Source organism: Rattus norvegicus, chromosome Y (genome assembly GCF_021556685.1).
Source record: "Rattus norvegicus strain SHRSP/BbbUtx chromosome Y, alternate assembly SHRSP_T2T, whole genome shotgun sequence".
Taxonomy (NCBI): Eukaryota; Metazoa; Chordata; class Mammalia; order Rodentia; family Muridae; genus Rattus; species Rattus norvegicus.
The window spans coordinates 1,008,642-1,032,563 of record NC_141555.1 but is presented as its reverse complement, the minus strand read 5'-3'; the positions used below and the strand labels follow the sequence as shown (position 1 = coordinate 1,032,563).

The following is a 23,922-nucleotide window of genomic DNA, read 5'->3' as shown; positions in this document are numbered from 1 at the left end:
GATGAGCAACTGGCAGGGAAAAAACAATCAGGAAACAAGATAAAGTAAGACACAGGATCCCAGCCCAGCCTAGCCAGACTATGAGTCTCTGCTTCACCTGATCATCACTAGGACTGGTATGTGGCAAGAGAAAAGAAAGGGTATTAATTTTAGGCAAGGGCTGACCGCCTCATTATGGCCTTGCTGCCACAGGCTTCATTTCTCCCTAAGCAGAAATAGCAAGAGGAATGAGAACAGCTTAAGTTTCATCTTCAGTACTCTATCTGAATACTGGATAAATGTCCATGCTGCTTCTGTGCCGCTGGACTCTGAATGTCACCTTTTAACAGCTGCAGGTTAGGGGTTGGGGATTTAGCTCAGTGGTAGAGCGCTTGCCTAGCATACGCAAGGCCCTGGGTTCGGTCCCCAGCTCCGAAAAAAAGAAAAAGAAAAAAAAAAAAAAAGAGTTGCAGGTTAGTATAAGGACTCCCATTTCTTCCTAGGGACATCAGCACACCCGCCCTTAAAAGGAGAGGAAGACACACTACTTACTGGCTGAAAATGTATTATTACGAATTTCAGTTCTAAGCATTGTAAATAAAAACAGCACTAAACAAAGGTCTTAGGAACAAGGAAGTCTGAAATCAGGTTTTATCACAACTAGAAAGGTTTTGGTACAAACTGACAGAACTGAAAGAATGGAGTCAGTAAGAGATCAGCCGATGATGTATCGTACATAAGGAACTTCAATGTCGTCTCCACTCTCATTGTTGCAGCACAGCTCAAACACAAGGGACTTCACGTGCTGGCCCAGTTTCCGCTTTGACACACGGCTCACAATCTCTGTCATCCTGAAATCAAGGAACACGAGACTTAAGAAAGAAGAAAACAAACACAGAAGGAAAGGTGGTAGCAGATTGCAGAAAAAGAATGGGGAACCATGAGGGGCACCCTGGGTGGTTGAGAATCCCATACAAGGTTTCCACTCCCACCAGCCCGGAGGCTAACTCACGGCTGATCCAACCGTTCCTGGAGTTTGGTGGCTGGCATAAAGAAGGAATAGAGCATGGACACACCCTGGGACAGCATGGTGATTTCCAGCTTGTGCTCTGTCTGCAGAGGTTAGAAGAGATAGCAGTGGTGACTGTACTAAATCAAATATACAAGTCCCCACGAAGGGGGAGTTCACAGAAGGAGCCCTACCTTAAAGTAGTCTAGAAACTGCTTGAGGGTCATCTCTTCACCACTAGGTTGCAGTCCCTGCACATCAAAACGATCCCACAATGTCCACTTTTTATCATAGTACTAGAGGACAAAGATAAGAGATAAGAGTGTTCTTAACATTGTTACAACTGCAGCTCTATTGTCAAAAATACACTTGTGGCATTACCTAACCATGATTAGGCAGCTTGAATCTTTGTAAGGAAAAGGACACACACCACTAAGACCCTACTTTCTCCTTCTCTCATTTAACATCCCCTGTAGCTCTCCATGAAATGTTTTGTCAGCACCCTTCTGGCTGATTTTCTGCTTTCTTGAGACAGAATCTCACACTCTAGCAATACCTGGCCCGCACTACAGTTTATGTTGTCCATGTGTTTGATGGATGAACAGAGGTATTCAAATTATATCTCAGGGAAATGACCCCTTATCCGCTGTGAAGTCCCCATTCCCCATCCCAACACTAACACACACACACACACACACACACACACACACACACACACACACACGCACACACACGCACAGAGAGAAAGAGAAAGAGAGAGCGTGTGTGTGCGTGCGTGTGTGTTTGTGTATACTGGTGTACTCAGATTTCCTGAATGGTAATATCAATATTTCCTATGCTTGTAGGTCCCATACCTGGTGATACCCTGGAGCTAGAGGTGCAGAGAAGCTGAAGAAAGGCAGAGCCAAGTTGATAAAACTGTTTTTAAAAGAATCCAGTTGTTGGTGACCCTGAACCACCTTATACAGCTCCAGACACACGAGGCCAACTACAGCTGATGTAGTGGTTGCAATAGCTGGGATGATCTTCCCTGCAATCAGTTTGCTCTGTAAGACAGACAGTGGGCACCAGGGATTACTGTTTAGGAGGAAGTGGGGGACCACAGAAGGCCCAAATGAAGAAAAATCAGCTCGGGCAAGGGTCACTGGTACATCACAGACTCCCATTACCTTATGCCGGTCTGCAGGGGGAATGTCATAGTTTTCTGCCCGGAGGTTGGATGCTGCCACAATGAAATCCATGTGAAAGTTGCTGTCATCATCCTTTAAGAGAGTGAATGTCTACTCAGGATACCACTGTCTCTCCCAACTATGTACTGTTAATTCTAATAACCACATGATGTAAATGGATACTGTAGTACAGGTGTCTTTGATTTTGTCGCTTTTGTTGAAGTCAAATATAATTATACAATTCCCTCGTTCAAATCCCTCCCAACTACTGTACTTTTCCCTGTTTTCTCTTTAAAAAGCCATGGCCCTGTCTTGCTTATATTTAAATATAACAGCAAAACAGAACCTACTCAGTCTGTGAGCACTACTTTTATGCCACGATTTCAGGGATAACATCTTGGTAATGAATAAACCATCAGAAGACATTTTTCCTGCCCTCAGACTTCCTTAGTTGCCTGGAGTTCTCTGTGTATGAGGGGTCGGGGGGGAGGGTATGGTTTCCAATAATACCCCTCCCACTTTCCTCCATAGTAAGTGCCCTAAGGGGACTCTCTGCAAATTCATAGGCCACTTAGTGAAGCAGGTAGGCCAACTGTAGACCTTCACTTCTCCTTCTGATCCTCCAAGTCTAATCCTGCCCACCCCCCATATCATCCCCAACTCTGCAGAAGAATAGCTATAGCAGTCTTTCCGCTCATTTCTAGTGGTCCCTGCAGATCTTTCCCTCCTTCCCTCCATCCACACATTCCTTGCTTTGTCCCAGATCTGAACTACACGAGGCCCTCTCTAGGAAACTACAGGCCGCTCTGGTACAGAAAGCAGGTAGGCTAACTTTAACCAGATCTTCATCTCCCTCTCAGTTCCTTCAAATCAAACCTACAAGTCTCATCTCTAGCTCTTTGGGCAGACTATCTGTGGCCGCTACCCAGCCCACTTATCTCTAAAGATCCCACAGATCTTCCCCTCCTAACTCTCCTAATTGCTTTGTTCCATTCCCCAATTTCAGCAAGTCTTCCCCGGAAAACCAGAAGCACAGAAGCTAACTGCATGCCATCACTTCTGCCTCAATTCCTCCAAGTTCAAGATCCAGTCTCATCCCCAGCTCTTTGGTAGACCTTCTGCCATGGTCTCTCCTAACTCTCTGACCCTATAACCATGGCAATGATTCATCAGCTCCTGGTCAAACATCCTACTTTCCCTCTCTCGTAAAGCCCTGTCATAACCCCAAGCCCATTCCCGTTCCCAAGTCTCAGGTCCCAATACTAAGAAACACATTTTACACCTGGAAAACCCAGTCCCCACACCTATCTGGACCCCACACTCCTCAGGACCAACATATCTGAGGCACAAGTAAAAAGGCTTAAACATAAAAACAGCTTTTGTGGATTTGATAAAGGTCCTTAAAGAGGAAATCAGTAAATCTCCTAGAGTAATCTATGAGAACACCACCTGAAAGTGAAAACGGATTCAAAAACGAAAACTCAAACTGGGGGAAACTGGAAGTGAAAAGCATAGGAACTTGGACAGGAACTACGGAGGCAAGCTTCACCATCAGAATTCAGGAGATGGAAGAGATTCTCAGGTGTTGAAGATACCATGGAAAAAATGAAGCCATCCATCAGAGAAAATCTGAGGCACCATGAAAAGACCAAACCTAAGAAAAATGGGGATCAAGAAAAAAGGAGAATCCCCAAGTATCAAGACCCAGGAAGGATTTTCGACAAAATCATAGAAGAAAAACTCCCTGCCCTAAAGAAATAAATGCCTATCAAGGTATAAAGAAGCATACAGAGCACCAAGTAGATTTGGATCATAAAAGAAAGACCTCTTGCCATGTAATAATCAAAACACTAAACATACACAACAATGAAAGAAGATTAAAGGGAAAAGGACCAAGTAACAAATAAAGGCAGACAGACCTATTAGAATTAAACCTGACCTAGAGAGAGACCTTCAAAGCCTTAAAAGCCTGGTGAGATGATGTTCTAGACGATGGTCAGAACACCACACCCAGCAAAACTTTTGATCACTGTAGATGAAGAAAATAAGACATTCCGAAAGAAAGAAAGAAAGAAAGAAAGAAAGAAAGAAAGAAAGAAAGAAAGAAAGAAAGAAAGGAAGGAAGGAAGGGAGGAAGGAAGGGAGGAAGGAAGGGAGGAAGGAAGAAACCCACCCACATTTAAGCAGTATCTGTTTACAAACTCAGCTGTAAAAAGGGGCTAGAAAGAAAACTTCAACCTAAGTAGGTTAGTTACACCAAAGACAACACAGGAACTATATAATCCCAGACTAGCACATCAAAAGAAGGGAGGGGCATGAATGGACAGACGGACGGACAGACAGATGGACGTGGACACACACATACACATCCCTCTGACGTACTTACTTCACCAACAACAACAAAGTTACATGTATCAACAGTCACTGACCATTGGTATCTATCAAAATCAACAGTCTCAAACCCTCACATAAAAGGCAAACACTAACAGAATGGACGGGGAAATACAATCTTATGTTTTGGCTTCATGTAAGAAGTACAGTTCAACACTAAAGGATAGACACCAATCGGCTCAGCATAAAAAGACAGAAAAAAAATATATGCCCAAGGAACAAGCTCGTGTGGCCATTTTAATACTTAACAAATAAGTCTCAAACTAAAACTAATCAAAAGAGATAGGAAAGGACAGTATGTACTCATCAAAAGAAATTCACACAAGAGGACATTTCAAGTCTAAACTTCTATGCCCCAAACACCAGGGCACCCAAGTTTGTAAATCATATACTGACCCTCACACACTCATTGTGGGAGTCTTCAATACCCCAATCTCACCAATGGACAAGTCATCCATACAAAAACTAAACAGAGATATGGTGCAACCAATGGAAGTTAACAGGTATTTACAGAACATTTCACCCAAACACAAAGGAACATGCCTTCTTCTAAGACCCCATGGAACTTCCTTAAAATTATTGACCATGTGCTCAGACACAAAGTCTTAACACATACAAGAAGACTGAAATAACACCCTGCATCCTTTCTGATCACCATGGAGATCAACAACACAAACAATAGAACTCTTACAAATCAAGGAAACTGAACAATCTTCTACTGAATGAAAAAAATGCGTCCAGACACAAACTTGTGAAATACAACACTTTCTACAACTGAATGAAAATTCAATTCTAAAAAGTCTTTAAAAGTCTCCCAGCCAAATAAGATCCAGAGCCAGATAATCTTAGCACAGAATTTTACCACTTTCAAAAAAGTTAATGCTAATACTCTTAAAATCACTCTACAAAATGGAAACAGAGCAGTACTCCTTGAGAACACAGCTTACCCTGATAATCAAACCACATAAAGACTGAAAAAACAGAGAATTGCAGACCAATTTCCCTTAGAACACAGATGCAAAAATACTCAGCGAAGTACTTGCAAACATAATCCAAGAACATTTCAAAAAGATCATCCACCATGATCAAGTGGGCTTCATCCCACTTGGGCTAGGGATGTAGGTCCTCTAGACTGGGCTAGTGCAGGGAATAAGAGAGAATAAGGGGAGAGGCACTTAAAATTATGGTGATGTGAGGGGTTTGCAGAAACCTAATAAAGTAGAAACTTTAAAGTTTGAGCTCACATGTGCAGCTGCACACACACAGACACACACACAGAGACAGAGAGACAGAGACAGACAGACAGACAGCGAGTGTGCATGAGTGTAAGCATATGAGTGGAGAGCACCAGAAGGAATGGAGGACACCAGGAGAACAAGGCCCTCTAAAAACAACTGGGCAAAGCTCCTATGAACTCAAAAAGTGAAGCAGGATATACCTGTCAATTAAAAACCCAATGGCCTATGTAGGAAAGGGTAGAATAGAAGGTGGGCCATCCTGGAGGCAGAAAGAATTCTGAGGTAGAGCCAGGCACAGGAGATTCATCCTGGGAAGATGTTACAAAATAGACACATGGAACCTGAATACAGGTAACCAGCCCTGTGGCAGAACGTAGATCAAAGCAAATGGATTATAAAAACTTACAGTCTAGTCAGAGAAGAGCCTAGCTATATGGTCAAAGTATCTGCAAATATATGTTGAGTCTGTCTGAGCCTTATTTAAGGGAGCATGGGACTGGGGGGGGGGGGGGAAGAACCAGGACTAACCTCTACAATTTGGAGCAGTTGGTCAATACGTAATGAGATAGACTGCTTTTTTTGTGTGGATGATGCTTTTGTTAAAGGGTTTGCCCAAGAAGCTCCTGATGACGATCAGCAATGACAGGTAACACGGCACCACAGGCTGCACTAGCAGCTTGGGCAATGTCACCAAGGCAAATCTAATCCCATTACCATGACCTACCTGGAAAACTGATGGTGCTGCTCACCAAATCTCCCTCTAAAAATAAATCTATCAATCATCTTATGAAGCCCACAGGAGTCACAGTACTGCATGCTTGTAATCTCAGCATGCAGGAGGTAGAGACAGAATGACCTCAAGTTCAAGTCACCCTCGGCAACATAAAACACTGACTTAAAAACATTTGTAACCAACAGCAAATAGTCTCTGGACAGAGGACCCAAGCTCCAATTAGGGCTTTTGTAGAAGACAAAGCAAAAAATAGCTTGAACAAGGTGACATACCTTGTATGAGGTAGCTACCTCCCTAAAGCTCTTTAACACTCAGACTTATTTGACTACTCTGGTCCACAGCAGGGAAGTGGAAGCCTGTACAAAAGATGTAGGGGAGGGGAAAAAAATCAAATTATCTGAATTATCTGGAAAGAGAGAGGTTGGGAGAGGTCACTCACTACTTGACACAGCAAAGCCCCAGCTACCTAGCTAAAGTAGGAAAGCTGCTTTTGAGCCCGGACAGAGCACAGGTCTATTGTGGTCAGGGTGGTGTGAGGAAAGGAGTCCTGCTGAAATGGCAGGCAAGTGAAGGGAGGAGTGTAGCAGCAGGGGGTGGGAAATTGGGGATAACCACTAGAAAGTCCCAGATGACAGGGAAACAAGGGGTTTTCCCAGGACCCAGGAGAGATGACATTAGGCGCAATACCCAACAAAGGAGAGATAGAACCTATAGAGACCATATCCAGTGGATAGGTTGAAGGATGGGCTCACCTACCCATCTCAAAAATTTTAACCAAGAATGGTTCCTGTCACAAGAGTGGAGCAGAGACTGAGGGAAAGGCCATCCACACACTGCCCCACCTAGGGATCCATCCCAACTGCAGACACCAAACCTAGACACTAATACTGATGCCAAGAAGCGCTTGCTGACAGGAGCCTGGTACAGCGGTGTCATGATAGTCTCTCCCAGTGCCTGACCAATACAGACATAGATGCTCTCAGCCAAACATTGGACTGAGCATGGCAACCCCAATGGAGGAGTCAGAGGAAGGACTGACTGAAGGAGCTGAAGGGATCTGCAAATCCATAGGAAAAACACCACTACCAACTAATCAACGCCCCCCCCCCCCCCACACACACACAGAGCTTCGAGGGACTAAACCACCCACCAAAGAGTACACATGAGGGGGACTCATGGCTCCAGCTGCATATGTAGAGGATGGCCTTAGGTGACATCAGTGGGAGAGGAGGCTCAATACCCCACGTGTAGGGGGATGATGCTAGGGTGGGTAGATGGGCGGGGGAGCACCCTCGTGGAGGCATGGGAAACAGGGATAAAATTGGGGTGCGGGGAATAGGTGGGGAAACCAGAAAGGGGGACATTTGAAATGTAAATAAGTAAAATAACCAAGAAAAAGAAGTTGGTGGGTTTTGCTGTTGTCCTCTCTTTGGGTGACATTTTGTTTTCTGGGCTTTGGGAAGTCTTGTTGTTGTACTAAGTTTTGTTTGGTTCTGAGAAAGAACTTAAAAGTTTGGTAGGTAGAGAGGGAAAGAGGATCTAGAAGGACTTGGGGAAGTAGAAGAATATGCTCAAAGTACACTTAAGTTGAAAAATAAATAGTAAAAATATTCTTCTGGTGTTGTCTTTGTTCACGTCTTCTTTCTGTCATTTCTAGGAGATACCAGTTTTTTGGGTTTTTTCTTCTTTTTTTAAATCCCCTTGCTTTTACATTTTTTTCTACCTTCTCTTCCCATTTCTTAGGTGCACTTGTGTTGCAGATGTATCCACTGGACATACTGAATACTGACTGACCGTTGTCCCAGGACTAGTGAACCAATGGATCTTGAAGAAGCTCTTCGGACCACTTTACTAAGCCAGCCTAGTTCCTAACTGCATTCTATGTTTCAACTCACATATACCCACAGATGTAGCTCTCACTCTTCATCAAAGAAACTTCTCTTTTAAACAGGAGACCTCTGTAGGTCCACAATCTTGACAAAAGTCTACTGCTAGGCATCTGTGCCCACCATCCAAACCATCCCAGCTACCCCGCATCAAATACCTTCTCGAAATCAATGGGATGCATCTTGAATCCAAGCATCTTGTCTGGAGTAGGTAGTGAAGTCTTGAGTTCCTCTAGGTGGCTGTCATCTGCAGAAAGCAAAGTGAGCCCACTGCACTGCCCAGGGTGAAATCAGGACTGGGAGGAGGGTGGTGTTTATGTGGAAGAATTGAAAAAGAGAGGCATCCTGGAAGGTGTAAGGGAAGGAAAGGCGAAGAGAGAAAACACTTCCCTGCCCAAAGAGTACAGGGACGCAGGGATGAGGAATACAAACACATGAAGACCTGGAGGTCATGAGTAACAAAAATGAACACCTCACACAAAGAAGCAGCACATGCATACAAGATGAAAGATGATGAACTCAATTACCCATCAATAAGTTAATAGACTGTAAAAAGGGGGAGAAAATCGCAGGAGCATATTAATGTACAGCCATTACACTAGATAGAATGGAAAGGACACAGGAAGAAAAATCTGGTATGATTTCGTTTCTCTGTGGTTCCACTAATATGATATAGCTAGTGGTCAAAAAGATTGAAACAAAAAGGTTTTCGGGGATGGTAGAGGGTGGGAGAAGTTGTTCAATGGGCATAGGGGTTTAGTTTTAGAAGATGAAGACAGAGCTGGGGAAAAGTGATTCAGATTAAGTTCACAGAAAGATAGAAATTAGTTAATGGGAAGAAATGGCAAGCAATGGTACAGGGGAGAGACAAATATCATGAGGAGACAACTACTCTGGAAGGGAAATCGAGGAACCCTATCAACTTGGGAAACCTTACAAGAGAAGAGATTCTGCACAGAGATCAGAAGAGGAAACAGAGCGGGACACAGGAGTGCAGAAAGCGAGGTGTGCTTTAAGCAGATACAGAGAGGACAGAAACACAGAGGTAGATACATGGGTGGCAAAATAGAGGTGACCTGTAGCAAAAGTATCAAGATGCCCACAGGACAGGGAGCACTCAGGTTCTTTTTGCATGAAAATAGATCAAGAAGAAACAAGCAGGAGAATTCTGTAAAGTTAATTACACCAGGAAGGGAATGAACCATTTCCATAAGCCTGTATTGCAGAGAAATGATAGAGAACTTTGTTTTTCCACCCATCCACCTCTAAGCACAGACTAGGTAAATCTCAGAAGAAAATCATGGCCAGTGGCAAATACCAGAGGGAAGGCTGAGAGGGACAGAAGACAAACAGATGATCCCTGAACTAATGGTGAAGCATTCTCACCGACTGTGGCACTGGTACTCTGCAGCTCCTGTTCAGAAACATGGATCCTGATGCCAGACTTGGGAGCAAACTTGGGGGCTGGCAGAGACTGCAGGAGTGTGGTCACAGCAGCACAGTCCTGGGACCCTTCTAGTCCGTATGTCTGAGCAAACAGGTTGGCAGCAGCCATAACATAATCCAGATGTAGGGGCTGAAAGAAAGGTATGGCAAAGAAAAGTTAGCTTAACAACCACAGAGTAAGAGTAGAGACTCCACCACCCCCACCCAACCACCTGGGAGATCCCAAGGACACTTACATTGTTTGTGTCAAAGGTGAGTGGATGTGGACAGCGTTTAGGTCCTGACCAAAAAAGTACCCCAGAGCTTGTAAGCTAGAAGAATGCAAAGGTATGAAGAGGACTGAAGGAGAAGCACTCTCAGGCAAGTCTCAGACTAAGAAGCCTAAGTTCACCATTCTTGGACCCATGATGAGCCAAAAACACACAGCAAGTTCAACTTACCAATTTGTATGAGGCTTAGGCTAAACCAATGCAATACTAAGAAATGCAAATTACTCCTTTCTAAATAATGGCCCACAAGCCATTATCATACCTACTTCACAGATATGGCTTGCCAAGACATCATTAGGCTTGACATGACCCCACTGTCAAACACAGCCATAGACCCATAGACCCATGAACCCATAGACCGCTGTATATTTAACTATCATATTTCTCACTTAAAACTGCAACCCTCCGAGGGAACTCAGATATGACTCAGCCCACAAGTGCAGCTGGAAAGGAAACTAAGCCCCTTGCTTGGTGGGCAGGAGGAGGAAAACGCAAATGCTTACACGGAGAACTAGCCTAATCCTTGCCGTGGGGTGCTTGTGGCACTTAGGCTACCTGGAAGAAGCCAGGTCCAGACAGAGGACAGTAAGCATCCCATTTCCTGGAAATGTGTTTGGGCCAAATATACCCACTGAGTATATAATACCTGGTCTGGAGGGAAGTTGTGCAGCAACTGCTGGATGTTGTGAGAATACTGGGTGTGCCAGTGCTGGTAGGCCCAAGTCACACAGTCGGCCCAAGTCTGTGGCCTCTGCAGGACCAGGCTGCACTGTATAGCCTCCAGTACTTCCAAAGGCTGGGTGCCAGCTAGCTGCAGTGTCCGCTCCATGAACTTGGGGTCCCTATCCAATGCAAAGACCTGGATTACTTCAGAGGCCTAGAAGTAAAGTTTCTAGACAAGCCTTCTTTCTCTATGGAAAAAGTCAACCCGGACCATTTCCCATTACCCAACTCATCCACCAAGGATGTGCCTGAGGAGAGCAGACAAGGATGCCTTTGTTGGTTGGCGTCTGTCTGCTGTTTGGTTTGTCTGTTACTTACATGAGGTATTGGTTAACATTTTCGGCTGACTGCTTGAACAGTCCTTCAAACTCATCCCGAGCCCACTACAGACAGAGCAAACAAATGCATGTCAACAAAACAGGTCTCTGTACATATTAGTAATGCTTGTTCTGGGTAAAGACCACATTCAACCTGGACAATGAGGGCACCCACGTGTTCCAGACCAGTGGTTGTACTTGGCAGCCAATTATGTATCTTGTGAGAAACTGAATGGCAATATGGGTGTGAGGTGTCTGGTTTATAACAAAGAGACACAGAGAGGAAGAAGTCACCCAGGTCTCAATAGGAACTCCTCCTTTGTTTCTTGGTCTTTTGTTTGTTTGTTTATTTGTTTTCAACCCGGTTTCTGAGAACTAGGAGGTCACTGCTGAAATGGTCTGGGGCATCTATACAGACACTAGACATACAGCTTCTAAATTTTCACTCTCACACATACTAACCTGCTTTTATGACCTGTTGCAGAAGAATAAACATCCCTGTTTAAGTCTCTGATATAGCTAGCATTTACACTCATCACTGTTAGTGAATGAGTACATTCATACCACAAGATTGAGAATGGTGTCAACTACAAACCCACAGCTAAGAACTTTACCAAAGTATATGAGCAGCCCATATCCAGTGCTTAAGTGCTTTACAAAATCTCACTTCAATGCTCATTTTGCAGATAAGGAATCTGAGGACCAGACATGGCTCCTACAAAGCTACTGAACACTGTAAAACCTTTTGCACTTCTCTGTCTGCTGCACAGACACAGAGAACCATTTTATAACCTTGAACAAGAAACAGGGCAAGGTAATGTGGTTGGAACTCTCCAGTCTAGTCCTTCCTTATCTCCAACTGCTTAGCATGGCCTCGATGTACTGACACTATGAGCCTACGAGCAAACAGAAACCAAACAACCCCCCTGCCCCAGGCACTGTTGGACTGGAAGAACATAAGCAGGACTAGGCTCTGGTTTTAGTTTCCAGTGCAGCATTCAATTTCTCCAGCCAGAGGGTACACAAGATTATGTACTTGACTACACAGACAGAAGCCGCACTTAAAAACCAGCCGTCTAACTCACTTTGGGTAAGAGTTTAACAAACCAAAAACGCACTCACTATTACAGGTTAATTTAGAAAGTCAGCAGAAACAACATTAGCCGATTTGTGCAGCAAAAAGCATCATTTACAGACCATCCTCACTGTTCAGGCACATGTCCCGTGATGTTCTCTTTAAGTCTTTCCAAATTAAAAGGTTAACGTTAATTACTCTACTTAAGGTATCTTTCATACACTAGAGTTTGGATGTTTTTTCTTTCTGCCAGACCCTCCCAGGACCTCCTCAACTCCCTAGCTGCTTAACCCGTGTGCCATCTCCCGAGGAAAAGTAAAACCCAAAAGAAATAAATAAAAACCCAGCAGCAAGACAAGAAATACCAAAACAGAAAGAAGTGCGCAAAACAAAAACAAAAACAGAAACAAAAAACCTGAAGTCCATCTGGCCACGTACTTCTAGGCATGGCATCCACCCTGAAATGTGGTTGCTAGATACGGTAACATTCCATTGTAGACAATGGTTTTCCCTTTTCTGAGCACGTTTGATACATTCTGAGCTGGAACATTGTGCGGACCTCCCCGTCTTTGTGTTGGGACTTTGCTTGGTTTGAACTTATACAATTTTATGAGTGCTGTCACCAGAAGTGGATGACTCCAAAGAAACCACACATATCTGATAGATACACATGTGGGTTGATACACATATGATCTCAGAGACTTGTGACAGCACACACAAGGTGTACCCAAAGGTCAAAGTTCTTTGTGAAAGAAGGGACCCAATAGCAGGTACTCTGGATAGTGGTATAAAGACGAGAGCAGGAAACTTAGAATCTGTAGCATGAGACTGGCAAAGGCTTGATGACCTAACCCTTCCACCTCCAATTCCTCCCAAGGTTGATCACCTGCAGGGTATGCTCAATGGCATTGGGGAAGTTCTTCAGTGTGCAGATGGGGATGGATTTCTCAGGTGGGTCCTGGCTAGAGCTGTAAGATTCTGTCAAGAAGGGAACAACCACTTGCACGTTGCCCTTGGTGCCCAATGTGCCGGATTCCAGCAGAGGCTTACGATAGTAAACACAACGGCGGTCCATGTATAATCCTTCAGGGAGATGGGAAGAAATGGCAGATGAGTAGTAGGCATGCTTAGATAAAACAGGAACACGGGTCAGCTTGGTCTTCCGAATTGGTTCCAGGACAGCCAAGGCTACAGAGAAACCCTGTCTCCAAAACCCAAGACAAGACAGGAACACAAGAACCTCATCCATACACACTACCCTGCCCTTGCCCTCCTCACTCAACTCCAAACTTACGAGCATCCACATTGTCTAGAGCATTGGCCACACCATCCAGGTTTTGGAAGAAGTCATCATCATAGACGTGTTCTGTCTCAGGGCCTACTCGATTCTGGTGGCTGCACACCCTGATGTGTGGATTTATGTCACGTACTGCTGCAGCAGCAGTCTCAGACTTTAATTTCTAGATGGGAATATGAAAAATAGAGCTGTTTCCCACACACCGATGCAACGAAACTCCAGAGAGGTACCTCAAAATGTATCCGATGTCAAAACCACCTGGCTACCAACAACAGATATTATAAAAGAGATTACGGACCACAGACTGCTCTTTTATGACAGCTACATTTACATTATTCATAAAATTCTGTTGTCTTTTTGCTTTAAGGATTATAAACAAAATCTGGCCCCACAGGATACTGTGAGTACTAAAACAGAATGACCCGACAGCTACTCTCTTTTCAATTAATGACATCTAGAGTAACCCAAATAAAACCACAGACAGACTGAGTCATGTTCCACTTCTCAATAACCTCCTCGGTTTCTACTTTCACTTGTGGTATAAAAGGGGTTGTAGCCTCCTCTGTTCTTAGCCCCTCTCTCTGTAGCCCCAATGTCTTATCTTTCCTCAGGCTTCTACTACTTTTGCATGGTCAACTGTTTGCTCACATACCTTGTTTTACCCTTCTACGTCAATTCCCTTAGGACAAAGTCTTCATAAGCAGTGAAAACCAGCACTCTCCTGGCATTCCCAATTGCTGCCTCTCTGTTCCTCATTCCTTCATTTAACCATATACCACTTAGTACAACATAGGCAAAGATGCTGAAGAACAGTCTCCCAACAGCTTTTGGGGGTATAGGTCATAAGCACCACAATTTCCCATGTTAGATTTTTAAGCAGAATATTTAAAAGCACTAGTCCACTTACCACAGTATGTCATACGAGATAAGCATAAGTTATTTATCTTGAAAAATACTTCCAGTACAGAACATCCCTGAGGACTCATACCATACTCACATTTTATAAATGTTTTAGGTTACATACTCTCTTACAACAGCTGTGTCCATATGTATGTACTTTTGTATGTATGAACGTATGTATGTACACACGTATACACACATGGGGATACACACACACACCTCTCACATATGCATATATACATATGCATATATACATACATAGTACATGCATGAACTAGTGGAATACTAGTGTACTAGTAGTACTAGAACACATATAGTACGTAGCTTTCTTTCTTTCTTTCCTCCTCCTCCTCCCCCCCCACCTCCTCTTCTTCCATTTCCCTCTCCCCCTCCTCCCCTTCTATGTTTTTGGCCATCACATCCTAGTTATACGGGAAAACAGCATCCCAGCTTCCCTGACCTGTCTTTCTAAAAGTATGGAAGAAATTTGTCCTTTCCACTGTTAGAGCAATCTGGGTGAGGAAAGATAAACAGTATTTAATACCATTTAAGTTATTACTGAGTCTGGCAGACTCAGTGTTACAGGAGGATACCAAAATGCACTCAGGAAGATTCTCACTTGCTCCAATCTTCCCAATCTTAGAGAGGAACAGGAACATTTCTTTCGTTACCTTGTAAATCTAGAGGCTAGGATGCTTAGGGTAAAAACAAAGCAAAGCAAAGCAAAGATGGATTATCAGCGAGTCAATCAAGGTAACACTGACCTATAGGGAATACCCAGTAATGACTCTATTACCCATCTTACAATGTCACATCTGCAATGCACAAGCATTCGAGCTTAGGTGGGGAGGGAGAACAAGGCAAATGAAAAAACGTGACAGGTAATTATGTCTACTGACCTTACATCTGAATGCCTGAAAAATAGGAGGGAAATAAAGAAGAGGAGAGGAAAGCAAAAACATCTAAGCCATTTAGATTGCAATCAAACAGAAGCCATCCTACTCACTGTGACATCCCAGGGGCGAAAGAGAAACTGTCTGTTCAGGTTTGACTTCTCAATGGTGTCCATGTCTGTAACTGTGATTTCTCCACCCTCTCCACAGCCAAGGCCAATCATGGCAAAGTTCTTGAGCAGCTCACAACCAATGGCACCTGCACCTACCTGGAAGTTTGGTAAACCCTCTGATCAGAGGGAATAGTGATGGCATATGCTAACCCACAATTCCTTACTCCCAAAAGAAAACACCAACAGAACACAAGATTGTGTAGTAACAAACATTCAATTCAAAGGGATGACAGATATTCCTATGGGTGACTGAGGCAGAGGGGAAGAAAAAAAAAAAGAGAGAGAGAGATACACAAAGCCTTTCCTCAACCAACCACAAAACAGAATAGGTGATGTGATCAGGACATGAAAACCAAAAGATCCCTCCCCAAAGGATTAGGGAAGAGATCTTATAAAGAGTGGGCAGAGCCTATTGCTAGTGTCAATCACCAGGAAGTACTTCTGCTTGCCAAGCTTCTCTTGTAGGTCTGATCCAAATACCGCCACTTGCCCATCGTAACGGTTCTGGCGCTGGATTTACGTGAATGAGTACAGACAGGTTAGAGACACTTCCTTCAAGATGTTCCCAAACGTCCCTAGTGTTCCCACAGACCTACCGGCAGGCACTTATCTTCCATGAAGGCCACTCTGTGCTCCGGGAGACATTCGAGGGCATCAAAGTACAGCCACTGCCTAATAGGCATAAACTTTCCAGAACAAGCCTGGAGAAAGAGTGTTGTCAGCAGCCAAACTGGAAGTGACAGGGACTAAAAGGCAGTGAGGGAACCAGAAGCACACAGCAGTCCACCACCCTTTCCCACTACTGCTGACCTTCATGACCTCCTGGGCAGCCAAACCACCAATGAAAGCACTCATGGGTGCCAGATCCCCAGCTGCTACATAGGCCAACTTCCGGATGAGGTCTATATCTAGGCAATCCTGCTGGACTGCTGGCAAAGATTGAGCATTCACAGCCTGTGCTAAGGTCACCATTTCTGCAGCATCCTCCTGGTTGGTCAAAACGAACCAAGATAACAGTCTATCAGGTCCTACTGCAGGAAGAACAGGTACAAGAAACAGACATACCAGAGGTCCCGGGCTGGCTTCCCACTCATTTACCTCATTATGGGGCCGAGGAGGCCTGCTGTGCTGAGTACAGAACTGATGCAGGGCCTGGAAGCCAATGTGGAGCTGAGCAGGGCGACAGCACTTAGCAAAATCTGTTATCACAAACTCTGGCTCTGCCAGCGAGGCAACTAGGGATTTCTGTGGATAACGAAGCATCAAAACCAGATATGAACAACGTATGAATCTCAAAAGCAGGAGTCCTTCCATTCACAGCCCCCCACCACCAACTCACAAAACTGATCTTCTGAGATACTTTCACTTGACTGACAATGCCTCCACGGGTGTACTCAGAGAAGCTGGAGGTATCACAGATACTAAAGGAATAGGGACCTGAAAGATCAACAAGATGGAGAACACTTCCAGTCCAATCGTGCCCTTGCCACCCTCTGAACGTCAAGTACAAAAAACTCATAGTCCAAGTCTTAAGACACACCAGGTTTTTAAAAACTGCAAACTCTACTCAGATAGGGACAAGTGAGCAAGCACACAAGCAAGCAAAAAAAGCAAAGCGATACACATCCATCAGCAAAGCGATACACATCCATCAAAGGCATGGGAGTACACAACTATCACCCCAGCAACTCAGGGCGATTCAGAGTTCAAAGCTAGCTGAGGGCTACCCATACCAAACAGAATGGCCACAATCTCACTCATACAGCTTCAGACTCCAGGGTGCTGGGGAACTGACACATCTGGCTTTTGTTTCAATGCAGAAAAACAAGAAGGGGGAGGGAACAGATGTCTCCTCTGTCTATGATCTGATTCAGAGGCTGAGAGTGAGTGCTTCCTGCTCTCTGGGCCACTCACAAGTGTCTGTATGTCTCAGACATACCCCAAAAACATATATACACACATGCAAAAATAGAATAAATTTAAAACAAGACAAAAAGAAATCTACTTGTCTCCATCTCCCAGGCGCTACGCACAAGCTCTGTAAAGATACAAGCCATAGGACCTAATTCTTCTTACACAGTTTCTGGGGCTGAAACTCAAGCACTTGTGAGACCACAGCAAGAACTTTACCGACTGATTTGCTATATTAATGTCCAGTACTTTACTAACACCTAGTGACTAAAGAGAAGAAAAAAAAAAAAAACCAAAAACCCTGTACTTGTTCAAGACAAAGCAATTCTTTTCCATGTGCTTGTTCATTCGGAGACAGGGATTCAAATGGCCCAGGCTGGCCTCTTGCTCTTGAACTGGGCTTGAACTTCTAATACTCCTGCATCCACCACCTCCTGAGTGCCAGGCTACAGGTGAACGACATCATCCACAGTGACACCCAATTTTCCTTTTTTTTTTTCTTTAAAAAGAAAAAAACTACAAAATTTATTTACTTATTCTATATAAGTACACTGTAGTTGTCTTCAGACAGACCATGCGAGGGCATGAGATCTCATTACAGTTGTGATGAGATCACAACTTTCCAGCCATTAGTCTACCAGAACCTAGCTTAGTAATCACACACACTAGAAAGGACCTAGTCTCTTAAGACTTTTTATAGCTTAAAAGAGAAGATTTAATTGTCTAAAATAAACCAAAAAGGGGGAAAGTCAAAAGGGAATAAGAAACCAAGGAATAAGTGGGCTGTCTTGACCAATAAGCAAGAATCAGTCCTGTGTCACTCTCCCACAGTGGAGGTGGGAAACACAAGTTAGGCAGTGTTTTATCCCGGCATGTGGCTTTAATGCCAGCACTCAGGAATCAGCACTCAGGCAAGAGGACTCTGGGTTTGAGATCAGCTCAGTCTGCTGGGAAAGTTCTAGAGTGACCTCTTAGCTTCTGAGACAAGCCCACATCACAGGGCCAACCTTCCCTTTGTCCTCTGCCACCACTTCTCACCCTCCTTCCCCAGGCTTGCCATACCCAGAACTTTGATCTCCATAGGACCAATGCCATTCAGTTCACTCATGCCTTGAACTTCTGTGAAAGAGACAAAGTCACCACTTTCAAATCCATGCCGGGTTTCCTCCAAGCAGGTGACAATCCCTGGATTCTCCTGGTTAGGGAGAAAAGGAAAAAGAAAAAGAAAAAGATTGAGAGTTAAGCTATGTACGTACAGTGTGGCATGCTTATAGTCCCACCACTGTGGAAACTGAGGCAGAAGGTTCACCCTAGCCTTAAAATCACCCAAGAACAAACAAGTGAAAAACCACCCAGGATTTTCAGTCAAGGGCAGGCTGACAGCCACTAAGGAGTTTTAATTTACCTCAGTGACAGGCTACTCACCTATTTAGTGGTAGATCCCAAGTTCAATTGTTAGGTGAGGACAGGGGAAGGAAGGAGAAGGGGAACGGGAAAAGAATAAAAAAATGAGAGGGAGGGCTGGAGAGATGGCTCAGCAGTTAAGAGCACCCGACTGCTCTTCCAGAGGTCATGAGTTCAATTCCCAGCAACCACATGGTGGCTCACAACCATCTGTAAAGAGATCTGATGCCCTCTTCTGGTGTATCTGAAGACAGCTACAGTGTACTTATATATAATAAATAAATAAATCTTTAAAAAAAAATGAGAGGGAATGGGAAAAGAAAGGGAGAGGAATTCTCAAGACAAAAATAGGTGAGAAAGGAAGGAGAGGAGAGAGGGTGGAAAAAGGAGGGTGAGAGAAAAGGAAAAGGAAAGGAAAAAAAAAAAGTAACTGCCTTTCTTTGCAGGAGGACCTAAGGGGCTAGTCTCCTTACCTTAGTGATCATTGAAACCATAGCACTGAGTGGCTGTTCTCCATTTGCATCAGTGAGAATCATTTCCTCTCCAAAGTCACAGAAGAGTTGTCTAAGGAAGGAGGCAATGGGCGTGGTGATTTGGACCAAGTACAGGACCTTCTGACACTCAAGGTACGAGCAGATCAGGTCATGCTCAAAACACACAGGAAAAAATGAAAAATCATTTCAAATCTGGTTGGTGGGGGAGGACATGAAGGCTTGGGAGACTCTTGGCCTATGTTTGGTAGAAGTTAGAGAAGAAAGAAGCAAGTAAGCACTCACCCAACTAGGCCCCGAGTGTCTGCTACTACCAGCTTGATTCCATGGCTATGGCAGAATTCACCCACCTGCAGCTGATATTCCAAAGGAGTGTTGGTAAGAACCACCACCTGTAAAGACCAACAGGCTCAGGTTTAGGGTGGAGCGAGAGAATAAAAAAGCTGACAGAGGTGAAGGAGAAGGGGGAAGAATCCAATCTCCAGGATCTGCTGGCTCAGCCTTTTGTCACATGGACACTCGAGTGAGTCTCAATGGGTATCAGACATAATAAGGGTCAGAGAACAGCTTTAAAAAACACTACCAACTACAGCAAGAATAATAGCACTGCTGGACAAACAAGGTCTGATGACCAGCTAAGTTCATTTATCTGGTGAAAATAAGACAGCTTGGCTACCTACAGCCAGGTTATATTCAACAACAATTACCCAGTCAACCTGGGTTTGCTCTCATCACACCTGCTCATACGACAGTCTGAGAATTATACATGCAGGTGTTGGGCTCCAGATCTCACTATAAACACAACACCCTTTTGAGAAGAATCTGCCCCTCTGGGGCCACCTACATCTCCTAATTTTCCAAAACTAAACCTGTCAGAAGGTGCCAGCCTAAATGACAACAAAGCTGAAAGAATAAGGCAGCAAGAATGGGGATATACTAGTACCAGGATACCTGAAAACCACTAAGGAAGTCGTCAACTAGAGGTCCAGTGTAAGTGTGCACAGGAACATAACTGTTGAGTTCAGCAAGGCGTGGTTGGGATACCTCAGCTCGATTTTTGCCAATATCTTCCTCATGCAGGTAGAACTGTAAGAATGGGATAGGAAGATAAGACTGCAACATAAGCAGTGCCCATGCTGGAGCCTAGGCAAAGGGAAGCCAAAGAGAGATACCTGGGAAGACAGATCAGCCCACTGGGCAGTGCCCTGGTCATGGAGAGTGACAGCCTTGACCCCACCAAGGATGATATTCTTGGCAATTTCCACACCCAGACCCTGCAGGCCTGATATCAGTACACTGGACGTCTGGAGATGTTTCATTGCCTCATGACCTAGTACATACCTGTCAGCAAAGAACTCTAGGTTAGGGTCTGCCCCACTAGGTACTTCTTCCCAATCTCCACCTCCCATCCTGGGTACCACTCACAGCTGGCGGGAGTAAAGGCTTTCATCTATATCCATTTCCTTGTTTTTTGACATTCCCTAAAGATGAGCACAGAGTTCCAGGGGAGATAAAACAGTAATGAGACTTAGACATTTGGAGAAACAAGAGGTACTTCACCACCTCCACTGAGAGTTTCCATCTTGACAAAAGCCATACTCACGCTGTTTGGCCCTGGGGGTACGCCAAACATCACAGAATGGGTAGAAGACCAACTAGAATCCACCTTAGAGTCAGGTCCGGACACTCTGCGTTTCTTGGACAGGACCGAGCTGGACATCTGAAAAAAATAGGGAACATCACAGCTGACGCCCTGTGGCAGAAACATTCTCTTCACAAAAGTTTTGTCTGCGTGCGTGCGAGCGTGCCTCGCTACCCTTCTGTGAGAGAAAAAGCACTGAATCTGTATATCTGACATAAGTCAAACTAATGTAGCTCTTCATGGTCAGTGTAGAGGGCAAAAAGTGTTTGTGCACAGAGATAAGCACTAGAGAAACCAGGAAAGTTAAACAAGCATACAGGCATCCTTCAAAGGAAAGAGATGTTTACCTGTCTTCCTCCTGGAATGCTAGGAATAGGTGTAGTTTACACCATGGTGACATTTTGCTGATGAGCTACCCGTAACCCAGAAATTGTTTTACCCATTCCAGAACCTTTCTCTCTAAATCCTGCACATTGCTTCTAGGCCATAAAAGCCATTCTTATGAGTGATGTGACTGTACTTATCAACAGCCTCAGTGGTTCCTATGCTACCTCAGGGCCAGGTCAATGGCCCTAGATCTCTGGCACTATTCTAATCAATAAGTCCCATCCTTGTGGAAAAAAAAAAGTCAGGGTGTACTTTGTAAAGAATCTCAGTGTCTTAAATTTGTTGTGTACTTGGGACTGAATTATTATTATTAGAACGCGTATCTCCAAAATTGTGCTCTGTGAGCTCAAGGACAAGGACAGGCTCCGAAATCTTGGCCCAAGCACCAGTTCCAACATCAGGCTGATCCCAGTTTCATTCATAGCTCATCCTGATGGTTTACTTGCTGTAAAGCCTGCAAGGATGCTACAAAGGGTATATCAGAAGTTTAACACTTTACATCCAAAAGAATCAGTGAGCAGACACTGATAAGATACCAAACCAAAACTGGGTGTCTCTAAACAATAAAACAGAATCCCACATTATATGCTGCCAGAGAGGTAGGGAAGGAAGGGCCAGTGAAAGGATAAGAATTACAGAGGCCCTGACAAATCAGACTGGGAGAGTGACAGCAGATGGACTATACCCTCCAAAAATTCCAGTCTAGTCCTTTGGGAAGTTCTTCACATAACTAAAGTTAATCTGCTGAGAGAGTCAAGGGATTATGGAAGGTGGAGACTATACCACAAAGGCAGACAAGTCTAAGTACACTCACACAAAATGTCTACAGACTGGCTCTAAGAAGTCTTTTCAGGGTGGTATGTGGGCACTACTACTCTGACGTGAAATCCATCTCACAAGACAGATCTCATGTAAAACATTATGTCTGTGCTGGACCAGAGGAACAGGCAAATCCATGACAAAGATGTCAAGCCTAGGTGAATCACTCCTAACTTTATGTCCTAAATCCCAGTGTCTTTCTCTAGGAAAATGAAAAATGATAACCAAACAAAATAAAACCAAATAAAAACAACAAAAACAAAACAAATCCCCAAACAACAAAGAAACAAGACAGCAATTTGTCCTTTTCGTCTACTTTTATCTTAATTATATTAACTGCACAAATTAATAACACCCCATATCTTATTGCCTATATGCCATGATAACCAACTCACAATCCCCTTCCACACACCAAAATGATTTTAGAGGAACCTATGTTGCTGACGTATTAAAAATCGAGGAAAACGCTTTATAAAAAACGAGGAAAAGGAGGGATGGCTGCGGTTAGAGAGGTTGACCCAAGACTGGAGATCCCCAAGCATGTCGATTCCCCCACCCCCACCCCCACCGCCACCCCCACCGCCACCCCCACCGCCACCCCCACCGCCACCCCCACCCCCACCGCCACCCCCACCTCTCCGGACCCCATTCTGCCTACCTGCCTGTTGCCCCTGAATCTAGGATAAGGGCATTAAACGGAGTTCCTTAACCTGATAGGAATCCCTTCACTGTACTGTCCCTGCCAGGCCGCCCCTACCAACAAGCCCTGGCGTCACGGCCCAACGGCTCCCGAGGCCCCCACCACAGAGCCCCAGATTGTTACCAATGCTGGTGCCTGTTTGCGCTCCCTGTCGCTCTCTTTGTACTTTCTCTTCCTCGAAGACCTGGTCGCAGAATGATGCAGCCTCCACCTTCAGGTCCCTGACCAGTTTTTTCAGAAACTCCTTCCACAAAAGGCGCGTCCGCGTCCTCACACGAGGAACAAGATGGCGCTGGCCCGGCCGGAAACGGAAGGGAGGAGCTTGATCCACGTTCCTCATGAATCATTTATGACGTACTGAGCCTGCAGAAATGAATATTCAAGAGGAGGGCAGAGCTTTAATGCGGTGCTGGGAGCCTCAGTTTTCTGAGACTATGTAGCGCCTCACAGAAATGATCATTGCGCCCCCTGGAAGAATGAAACCACAGCAAAATCTGCTGGGAAATGCTTACAATACAGGCTGGTAATAGAGAGTGGCAGGCGAACGCAACATAGAACATGCTTTGAACGTTAAAGCTCTTAAGTCACTTGCCTGTACTGTGGGATCTTTCTTCTACAACCCAGCAAATAATACATACGTATGCTTGTTTAGACTGCGTGCCCGCTTTTCTAAAGCAGACAACATCAGCTATGGCGGTCAGAACGGCTTATTAAATATGACTCGTACCTTTAAAAGAGAAGCTGAGGAAATGTAAACCCGCCATTATGCAAAGGAAGAATATGGATTCCTATTCTGTAGGCAGAAAATGAAATACAATCATTGTTGTAAAATTGATGTATTGTTGAACAAGGTGTACTTGAATACATAATTAAATATGAAGGACACAGAGGAGGCAGGCGACATTTGATTTTAATGTACTGAAGAGAGAGGTGTTTTGGTTTGTTCTTGTTTGATTGGTTGTGGTTTATTTTTCCATTTATTTAAAATAGATCTCTTTCTCACTTCATATATCCTGATTGTGGTATCTCCTCCTTCAACACTTCCCAATACCTGTATCCATCACTTCTGT

The 23,922-nt window shown here is 44.3% G+C and overlaps 1 protein-coding gene across 1 annotated transcript; it reads right to left on the bottom strand.

Annotated features, from left to right (window-relative positions):
- Window positions 1-601: 601 nt before the first annotated feature.
- Window positions 602-23,151, bottom strand: Ube1y1 (ubiquitin-like modifier-activating enzyme 1 Y). The gene is given in 26 exon segments (NM_001429382.1): window positions 602-830; window positions 992-1,092; window positions 1,183-1,284; window positions 1,843-2,034; window positions 2,158-2,250; window positions 8,564-8,652; window positions 9,792-9,981; window positions 10,088-10,162; window positions 10,767-10,962; window positions 11,162-11,226; window positions 13,122-13,318; window positions 13,530-13,695; window positions 15,439-15,594; window positions 15,928-16,008; window positions 16,095-16,199; window positions 16,309-16,485; window positions 16,597-16,743; window positions 16,838-16,935; window positions 18,472-18,604; window positions 19,287-19,377; window positions 19,590-19,696; window positions 20,256-20,390; window positions 20,477-20,645; window positions 20,730-20,785; window positions 20,908-21,024; window positions 22,976-23,151. Coding segments are annotated over 25 exon segments (3,174 nt in total). The 5' UTR covers window positions 22,976-23,151; the 3' UTR covers window positions 602-694.
- Window positions 23,152-23,922: the final 771 nt, after the last annotated feature.